Source organism: Numenius arquata, chromosome 7 (genome assembly GCF_964106895.1).
Source record: "Numenius arquata chromosome 7, bNumArq3.hap1.1, whole genome shotgun sequence".
NCBI lineage: Eukaryota > Metazoa > Chordata > Aves > Charadriiformes > Scolopacidae > Numenius > Numenius arquata.
The window spans coordinates 40521401-40531761 of record NC_133582.1 but is presented as its reverse complement, the minus strand read 5'-3'; the positions used below and the strand labels follow the sequence as shown (position 1 = coordinate 40531761).

General features: G+C 41.5%; 1 protein-coding gene across 1 annotated transcript; it reads right to left on the bottom strand.

Annotated features, from left to right (window-relative positions):
• Positions 1–849: 849 nt before the first annotated feature.
• EIF1B (eukaryotic translation initiation factor 1B) lies at positions 850–10118 on the bottom strand. The gene is made up of 4 exons (XM_074150391.1): positions 9726–10118; positions 7290–7453; positions 6475–6576; positions 850–5902 (listed from the first exon to the last, which is right to left on the bottom strand). Exons 1-4 carry the CDS (start codon positions 9754–9756, stop codon positions 5858–5860), a joined length of 342 nt encoding a protein of 113 aa, XP_074006492.1. The 5' UTR covers positions 9757–10118; the 3' UTR covers positions 850–5857.
• Positions 10119–10361: the final 243 nt, after the last annotated feature.

Below are 10361 nucleotides of genomic sequence, written 5' to 3'. Positions count from 1 at the left end.
TGGACCATCAGGAAGTTTCTCCCTGGCACTACAAAACTGTGCCTAAAGGAAAGGTAGGTAAGGAAGGAAAATAATCTTCTTCCAATATTTCCTAAAGAGCCTTTTTTATACTGAATTCTCACTCATATAAATTATCTTGAATAATAAATGGATTAATTTACAGGTTACTATTTATTAAAGGAACCCGGACAGTGGTTTTGATCCGTATCTCCAAGTCCTAATCCCGATCTGGGCTTTGAGTTACAGGTGTAACTCGACAGTGAGTGTTGAACAGATACTGACAAATACCAGCGCTGCAGGGCCACCTTTTCCACCAGTGTCACCGAGCACAGATGTGCTGGTACCACCAATGCACCTGGCACTTACTGAGGTGTACCCCATCATTCATCAGGAGGTACCCCCACCACATGAATATACAGCTTTGCCAGAGAGCAGCTCCAGGCTGCTTCCTCTGCAACAGGGGCTGCCCTTCAGTAGATTTTTCCAGCAGGACTCTTGGGAATACACCACTTTTCATCTTTCTTACCCCAGAACTTTGCTCCGATTATACATCACCACATTTATCATTTGCTGGATCTATCTAAAGAGCAAATTTCTAGTTGATTTGGGGAACAGGCTACCAAAACAAGGGGGTTACCTGTCCCATCAGGAGGCCCAAGGCTTGTCCGTCTGTACAGCAGGAACAGCGCTGTTTCCCTCTCCAACAAACACAGCTCACAGCTAAATCCTGCCTTTGAGGAGCACAACCAGTCCACTTGCAACCACGTCTGCAGAATTCAGCTACTCAGAACTTGGAGAACTAAGTCTGGATCATGGTATTCTGCTGCATAATCATAGCAAAAACGGCTTAAAATGGCAAAAAGCATTTATTATTCACACAAGTACTTTTAATCAGACCCCAAATTAATTTCAGAAATGCGCCTTCACATTTCACAGATGCAAGACATTCTAAAATAGCTGAGACCAAAACTTGAGCACTCATCACCGGCTTCATCTAAAAACAATGTGCATTTTGCTTATTAAAGAAATTAGATCCTCTTCTACCCAAAACTTTAGACACCGAGCCAATACCATCATCTTGTTTTAGAGCTATGATATCCCAGTACAAGTCACAATTTTTTAAGTTGGTTAGTACAGATTATGGTACAAATTTAAAAGAGGAAATATAACATTTCTTGAAGAAATCAAAACTAATTACAAGAGGACCAAATACATCACTATTAAATTATACTACTTCTATCTTCCACCAAAAAAAACCCCAATCCTACTTAATAATAGTGTAAAATTCCATGTGTTTTAGAAAAGCATACATAAAATATCATCGGTACACTTTATTTCAAAAGACTTTGTTGTCTCAGCTCTCTAGCAATACCCCAATACAGGTTAAGTCTTGTTCATGAAGAGATCAATCACAGGCATGTAGCAAACATTAAGAAGCCGTGCCAAGTACAAATCCTCTTTTGAGATTTTTTTTTTTTAATGTAAACTGGAAACAGGAGGCATGAAGCATCTGTATAGCAAACATAGAACAACTATGTCATTTTTCCCCTATTCATCTTAAGAGCTTTTGATCTTGTAACTGTAAAGTAACCTTCACATTGCCAACTAAACCGAGTACAGATGTATTAGGAGAGTTGTAGGAGGCAGGCAGATTCTTAATACTTAAATACACACATCCCTCTAAGACCGCTTCCATTTCCCTAGTGGCAGTAGCACACTAATTAGAACAATCATCAGTGGCACTAATCAACGCTGAACACGCTAGAAGTAACAGGAACCCCAACCATGTCCCAAAGTAATCGATAAAAAGGCCTCCCCATCCTTTAATGGCTAAATAATAATCTTGGACATACTTCACACAGTCAGAGCACTACTGAGCCACTTTGAACAAGGGTGTAACACATGGACCCTGTACACCTCAGCCTTCCAGAAGGGTTAAGGAAAAGAGAATTGCTGACTGGAACTCAAGCTACATCCATCCTATACCGGTAAAATTAGAGCAGCACAGGCCGTAACAGTGCAGCACATCAGGTAAGATCTTACAAAAACTAGAAATAGGGTATCGCACTACAGCAGGGCTATCTGCTTACAGGCACATCTCTACATACACGTGCACCCTTAGGGCAATGCATACTCATGAGCAGGATGGCAGAACAGGGCAAAATGAAGACCTCAGCTTAATCATTATTTTTTCAAATACTGAAAACTTAAGCTTCAATGACTCTTCACATTTTTAAGTTTTATAATGGCTTTAGATATATTTAGAACCTTATATGCCAAGCTCTCAAGGAAGTTTAATTAGGATTTTTAAAGATACAGAAATAACAATGTTGTAGAGGTCTTGCAGTCCAGATGAATCTAAGTGAATGAAAACAGACTTAAGATATAAACTTATTCCCTAAGGTTGGATTTTTTTTGGAGGGATTCCCCTCTCCCTCCCCCAAAATAGTACTCACACACAACCTAGGCACCGTTCACTTCAAAGGTTCTTTCACTTGAGAAAATGATCACTTATCTGCCCATAGTTGTGCTCTTCCTGCTCTTCTCAAACACACTGTCAGAGTTAGCTGACCACAGGCAAAGGTCAAGGGTCTGATAATTCACACAACAAGAGGAAGCAGGCAGCCTACAGAGCTAAATTACTAAATCTCACCTTCTACAAATAAGGACTGTTACCACCATTTGGGAAGTGATGGTTTCGTTGTCCATAGCTGCATTAAGCAGATGTAGGCTCTGACCAGACAACACAATGAATTTATTTATGCAGCACTTTACTCCAGCATATCAGCTAAAGAATCAGCTACAACAGCCTAATATAACTACGCACAGCAAGACCGTGAATTTGAAACACCAGTTCCTAAATCCTATTGCAGCTTGTGGTTAAGTCTAGATTAAGAGCGTCAGTCTTGATTTGGAAACGGAAAGACACAGACCTCATAATATTCCAACAAAAAGAAGCCACCACTCTGCAGTCTGAGCTTGCCCAGTCTCAAGTCCTACTAATGGGTTTTTAAAAAGTGTTTTGCTATTATTAGCTCCCTTTCACTGCCTTGACAATTATGGGCCAAATCCTTTATGGTTTTTTAACCTATTTTGGAATAGATGGAAAGACTGAAACCTGCCTTCACTGTGCAAATAGGTTTTCATGGCAGCCATTTAAACAGTTCTTCCCCAACGTCTTTCACGTTTTTCAGCATTCTTGAAACATGCGCATATATTCCAAATAGGCTGAGCTTTCACAAAGAAGTTTCAGCCTAAGAGGATAAAACATGAAATTGTTGAAGCCTTTCCTCCAGAACACACAAAGAGGCTTGGGCTTCTAACAAGGCTAGTTAGAGACACTGTTCTAGTTTAAAAGACTTCCAGAAGAAAAATCTCTGCTTTCCTTCTAGAAAGATTAAATTGTTTCTGGCCACAACAATCCTCATTGATTTAAACTTCAAATTTGTTACTTCTTATACCTTCTCCTTTTAATTTTGCCCTTCAAAGGTCAAAACACAAGCAGCTCCACTCCAGCATAAAACCCAAAGCCACCTATCAACTGCAAGGTTCTTCCTGTCAGAAGGGGCTTTTAAATGAGGTGGAAGAAAACAGAAGTTTTTCTTACTGATTCCAAGCAGAATGACTATGGAGAAATGACTCAAGCTTAGGTAGTACAAGTTAATGGAATGCCATCTGAAATGAAGACTGACTCAGTAACACATGAGACTTGCTAATTGTTTTTTAATCTCCAATTCAAAACCCGACTAGAAATACTCATGTAATACCAGTGAAATAGGAGAAGATACTGCTTGTTTTTCCTCTTGGGCAGGAGAACAAGCTTTAAATGAGAACATCAGGTTTTTCTGGCATTTGATAAAATGAAAATCATTAAGTGCTACCTACCCCCAAAGGATTAATTATTTTATCATCTATGAATCAAGACTAGGTAAACTTGCAGTGAAATGATTTTATTCTGCTAACGTGCAAGACTTGCACATGACTTATTTTTTGGATTTCCCTTCTGCGTGCTGGTATTTCCTGTTTTGCAGCAGGCTTTCCCTCCTCCTGAACACATTATACCTTAACCATATACAATCTTCCGGAACATCGTTTTTCTGGAACAGTTAAGATCTGTAACACCAGGCAGCAGTTGTGGAGACTGAGAGACTGGACACTGGATTCTTACAGGTGGAATTGTCTAGATCAGACAGAGAAACAAACTGTCATATGTATGCTCTATAATGGTCCTCCAGTTGTTGTTAGTGCCATAAAGGTTCATATCTGAATTCAGAAATCTTAAAAAAAGAAAGGTTTGTGAGTTAAAATTGAGCACTTCTGTTTCGAAAGGCAAGTCTGAACAGGAAACACAGTATAGGCACAGGTGATATTAAGTAATACCGTTTTGCCTATTCTTGATGTTTACATAGGTAGTCATCAGTTCTTTTTTTTTTCTAAATAAGTTATTACTAACTTAGTAATAGTTAGTACTAATAATACTAGTTAATAGTACTAACTTAGTACTACTTACATAGCAGTAAAGAAATTTCTCTTTCTTCCTTTCCAGAGATTACATAATATTACAAGTAGGTTTTTTTTTTTAATTTTTCCCACTAGTCTTACAGTTTCCCCATCTCAGCATGTTTTGAATTGTTTCAGAGGAAATTTCCATGTCTATCTCACAAGGAAGATAAGATCTGCATGTTTCACCAAATGAAGTAATTTCATTCTGTAAAGGGACTAAAAAGCGAAATACCAAATGCCTACATCTCAGACTAGATGATGATGGAACAAACCTATTATAACTTTAGATGACAGCGAACTAATTGCCTGCTAGAAAAGTAGACTAAATCAGCTTTCTGTAGTAACACCCAAACCCCATTACAAACCCTTCCATATTAACTGCTATCATAGCAAAACTTTTCACACCAGGGTAAAAAAAAAAAAACAAAAACAAAAAAAGGCTAGTGTAGAGCCTGTTCCCTTCCTTACTTCCGTAGCTAACACTACCAGCTAATTAAAGCACTCCGCTTGCCAACATTAAATGCACAGTCATGGCAGAAGCCAACTCAATGTCTTTCCCGTTCGTTCACTCAGTGACAAGAGACACAAAATCCCATGCACTTCCTTCAAACATTTCGGGAGTACTAGGTAAGATCTAGATGTTTAACACATTCTCAGTAACAGCAGCCTTAAGGAGTTCAGCTTATTTTAGTCTAACACTAATATTTCATAGTCGCTGCAGTACATTTTAGAGAATATCCAGTTACTTACTCAGAAAACAATTTATGTCTTATCATGCTGCTACTAAGATACACCTACACAACAGACTTTAAAGCTCTAGTCTTACAGCTACAGGATAAGATCACATCAAGCTAATGTACTGATTAATTAGCTAATACTTCATCATGTAGATTTTCCAATTTATTCAATGAGCAGTGAGCTACACTTGCCACAAAACGCTGTAGTCATTCTTTAGTAAGGCTGCTGTGCTAATTTAAAACTTAAGCTAAAGCATTTCAAATATCCCAGAAAATATATGAATAAACTTTTATTTCTAAGCAGCAACACACACTATTTTAATACAAGCCACACATTTAAGTCAGGTGCAGAGTAGTAAACTGAACAATCATCGCTAAAACACTTCCATTGGAAATGTGTTAAAGTTCACAAGTGTCATCATTACCACCTTACTGAAGTTTTCTTATGTGTTTCTAGTCTACACACCACGTGGTTCACGCAGTCATGCAAATCTGAATCAAATTTTAAATGTTCAGGTAACAGGGAAGTCCATTCACTGCAAAGATTCATTTTTCACAGAAGAGCCAGGGTAGGTAAGACCAAATACTGCAGGGTTCTTCACGAGAGTACAGGTATTTTAGAAACCATGAACTTTCAGTTGTTCTTCCTTGACAATGCCAATCTAAAGGAGAAAAGCAACATATTTCAGTAAGGCTTACATGCTTAGGATATTACAGTGATATCAAGTTACCATAATCTTACATTCTGAAACTGCAATACAATGTCTACTCAACATCGAAGTTTTCTAGTTTCCAGGACGTTTCTGGGGCAAGAGGAGAATTGACTATGCAAAAAAGAAAATCTTACCAGACATCTCACTTGTTATGTAGTCCTAGCACTTATTCTTTGACAGTGTAACATCTCTATGTCATGATTTGCATCAGTAATCTTGTGGTGAAAGACTTTTTCCCCTATAGTGTTTTCAGTCTCAAAATGATGGTTTGCATCAAATGCTTGATTTTACAAATGAAGAAGTCAATTTGCACTGCCAGAGAACAAGTGGTATGTTCTTGCAGGGTGAATGCATTCTACAGTGCTTTGATTCTTACTCTCATTCTGCAAGTGTCATTTTACTTTTTGGCTGAAAATACAAAGGAACTACAGCGGACATCTTTAGCTGGCTAATTAACATCAATGCCACCTGCCACTCTATTGCTTCCAGAGATGTTTAGATATTTATCTGCAGTCCCTTACCTCCAAGAGGAATTGGCAAATGTTCTTCCTTTGGTCACCCTGAAGCTGGATCACTTCACCGTATTCAGGATGTTCAATCACAGTACCATTACAAGCAAATTTCTAGAATGAAACATTCATATTGTAAGGCACCTGATGTACATTATCATTTTGCTTTGTAAGTCTTTTCCGCAGAATTTTGTCACAGAAGCTGTTTACTAAACTCTGATGCCAAGCAAGGCAAAGGCTAGATCTATTTTGCACTAGTTTTGAGGGCAAATGGAATGTAGCTGGTGATGCATACAGACACAAACTAAGCTGCTGATAGTTAATTCAGGCAAAGACAGGATTAGATACTGCGCAGGAGGAACTACCCAGCACTCATTGCAAGAATGGAAAACAAAGTCACAAGATACAGCCTTTCAACTCCAAACTATTTTAAAATAAATGTTTACATCCTGGTGAAACTCGAGATCTCTATTTCAAGAGCAACGCAGCTATGACAGGAGCAGGAATGCAAAAAACAGTTCTACTTTAAACTGGTTTTATTCTTCACATCAACAAAGCCAGTTATCTCTGAAATTTTAATGAAACATTCAGAATGTATTTTATTTACTTCTTTATAGGAAAGAAATGTTTTAACTTCTTAGTAAGAAGCAGTGTCACTGGACACTGATAGGAGTTTTGAGAAAGAGAGGTAAAGGGATCAACCAGAACATGCAAGTAACGTGCACTGGCAGGAATGAAATAAAAGAAATATTCTGTTACTTCATATTAAAAGATACTATACTCTTTTATATAATATCTTTATTATTAAATCAAAGCAGCAACTTCACCTTTTTGAAAGCTTTCACAAGTTTCTTCTTGTCATAATCATCTGCAATTCCCTGAACAGTTGTTAGTGTCTTTCTCCCGTTTCGTTGCTGGATCCTTATATGAATGTAATCCTCAGTCCCCGCTGGGAGTAAGTCGTCACCCTTTGTTGCATCAGCAAAGGGGTCTGCAGGAGGAAAACGATTCATGTAATTCCCACAAAGGAAAACACCCAAGCTCGAAAACCAACAGGTAACTTTCTCACTTCACAAAGAGCTTTATTTAGGGGATAATCTTGCTGTTTTCTCTCTGTTTAAAAATACACTGTTAAAATCGGAGTACTTTTTTTCTACAGCTGTATCAAGTCTCACTAGCCTACTAACTCAGCATAGCACCCTCAACCATCACGTATCCAGTTTCTTCAATGCCTTTCCGGATATAAACATTTTCAGGTCCAGTATCCATTTACTTCAATATTTCCTGCAAACAGTAAATCCTGAAGTTCTGAACCTGAAAACAGGGCTCTGAGAGAACATCAAGTGCACAGGAGTTTTAGACAGCCACATGCATTTGAAGTGAAATATGGAAGTCATATCTTTATCAGACCAACAGAAAAATCAAAAAACTCTTGTACACACACTCCTTTACAAGTCCAGAATAGAAGTCTTACACCATGACAACTACCATGCTACCAGCACTTTAAGGCATGGGTGTAATTCTTGGCTACTAATGTAAACAAAACAGGGTAAACAGACACAAACAGATGTCACAGGTTGTCTGTAAACCAGGACCCCTCTGCCAGTCAGTAGCTTTAGGCAAGAATGTTAACAAAATTCATTCAGGCTTTGACTATAGAAAGGTCAGTTCTCAAATTCTTCCAAGCTTAAATTTAACTAGCATGGGTGAAATAGGAGGGCATTTAGGAAGAAGAAAGGTTTCTGGGTTATACTTCTTGTTCTCTGTTCTCCACAAAAAACACCCTATTTAATGCTCACTCTATCAAGAAATTTGATAGCCCTACAAGTTTCCTAATCAGTAGCTTCAAATAAATCTTGAAGCATGAAAGAATCTAAGTTTTGGGTTTGTTTTTTTTTTTAAACAATTGACAAGTAATTTCTGCATACTAATCAGAATCATATTGAAGAGTCTGATCCTCAGAAAGTGTAGGTTCAATGGCCATGCAAGCTACAATTCCCCAAACTTCCATCAAAAACTCAAACCTAAAAAACTGACCAAATTTTGCAATCCACTCAAAACAAATACCCCAAAAGAGTAAAACTTCAGCACAAATAGCAAGAGAAGTATTTCAGCTGTAGACAGACTGACCCTTGTGAAAACAAGGATGACAAGAACATTAAAGGCACTGAAAGCATCATGAGGCTGCATGCATCACGGGAAAGAAGTACAGCCCTGGGAAACTTGGCTGGTTTGATTTCTACTAAGGCATTTTTATAACGTGCTGCATTTCAATGTCCCCCACAGATCGAAGGGCAAACAGTAATAGAAAATTTCAGTCAAAGAAAAGCATGAAGATCACTTGGCAGAGTTGAGGATTCCAGGCTGGAGATAAACCAGCGCTGTAGGTGTTGACACTGGATTACTTCAAACAAATCCTTTGGGCAGCACCTTCCTAAGTGCAGGATCAGCTCCCAAATCGTGGTTAACATAACGTTCTCATGTGGCTTATATGTGCAGAAGATTAGAGACAAAAGTGAGACCAAAAGTCTGACAACACTACCATATCACTTCTGTTGCCTATAGTTCAGGGAGGTGGAGAGCCATGGCCCAGCATGGTAAACTTCTCTGCTAACACAAGAGAAATGACCTACAGCCTGTATAGCTCAGTCTATAGAAACAATACCCTTCGCAGGGCATACATCAGGTTTTGGGACGTTGGTAAGGACAAGATGAGGCAGCAAATCAACACGCAATTGCAACTGAGGAGAATGATTCCCTTCCTTAGCAGACGATACGAACCCTAGACTCCCTCTGCCCACAAAGACTACAACTTTGGGACTGCAGAATTGACAGAAACACCCAGTTTGGGGTGCATCTAGACATTCAGGCGCGGTACGTGGTGTCAGAGCACAGTACATGGCGGCATCTCCCACGGAAGAGGAAAGGGAGCAAACAGGGAGAGAGACGAGTCTCCCAGCCCAGGTCCCCCCGCCGCACACACAGGACAGGTCCCGAGCCCGGGGAGGACAAGGACGAGCCGCCGGAGCAAGGCGGGCACCCCGGGGACGGCAACACTCGCTCGGCAACGGCCTCAATGTCACCCCGAGGGGCTGGGGGGCACCGACGCCCCGGGGGGCCCTCGGGAAAGCGGCAGCAGGACGAGGCCGGCAGCGGCAGTAGGGACCACGGCGGGGGAAAGGCAGCCACAGCCCCGAGGGGTGACTGTGGGGGCTCCCCGCGGCACAAAGAGGGGTGGCGGGGTGCCGGGCGGCGGCCCTTACCGAAGGATTGGAGGTTCTGGATAGATGACATGCGACTCTGCGGCGAGAGGCTGGAGCAGCGGGGAAAAGGCCGCGGGTGGGTCCGCTCGGGTCACGTCTCCGGCTCCGCAGTGCCGGCGGGGGCGGGGAGAGAGGAGGGAGGGGAGAAAGCTAGGGGAGGGATAACAAAAGCGGAGGGAGGGATTCTGAGAGGAAGGGAAAGGGGAGGGAGGGAGAGAGAGAGATAGGAAAAAAAAAAAAAAAAAGGAGTAAAGGGAGGAAAGAGCGCAAAGGGAAATAAAGAAGGGTGGGAGCCCCCCGCCCCTCAGCCCCGGCACACCGCCCCACGTTACTGGCTAACGGGCGGCGGCTGCCGTTTTTCCTCATAAAATGGCGGCTCGCCCTGGCCGCGCCGAGCACGTGATGGCCGCCACCACCCCCTCCCTGCCCGGTGCTGCCTCACGGGAAGGCGAGTCCGCAGTGGGGCGCGGCAGCCTGAGGGACTACAGTACCCAGCGTGCACCGCGCCGGGGCGGCCGGGCGGGGGAATCTGCCTCAGGGCCGGGCTGTGTGTCCGCGCATCCCGGCCTTCACCGGGGTGGCAGCCAGCAGCTGGAAGTCACCAGCTCGGCGTACGGGCTGCCTGCAGGAGGGGCC

Coding starts and splice junctions, on each gene's coding strand:
- EIF1B (XM_074150391.1), bottom strand. CDS start 9,756: ATGTCATCTATCCAGAACCTCCAATCCTTCG. Junction 7,454..9,725: donor CCAGAACCTCCAATCCTTCG/GTAAGGGCCGCC, acceptor TTCCTCCTGCAG/ACCCCTTTGCTGATGCAACA. Junction 6,577..7,289: donor TTGTGAAAGCTTTCAAAAAG/GTGAAGTTGCTG, acceptor GTTTCATTCTAG/AAATTTGCTTGTAATGGTAC.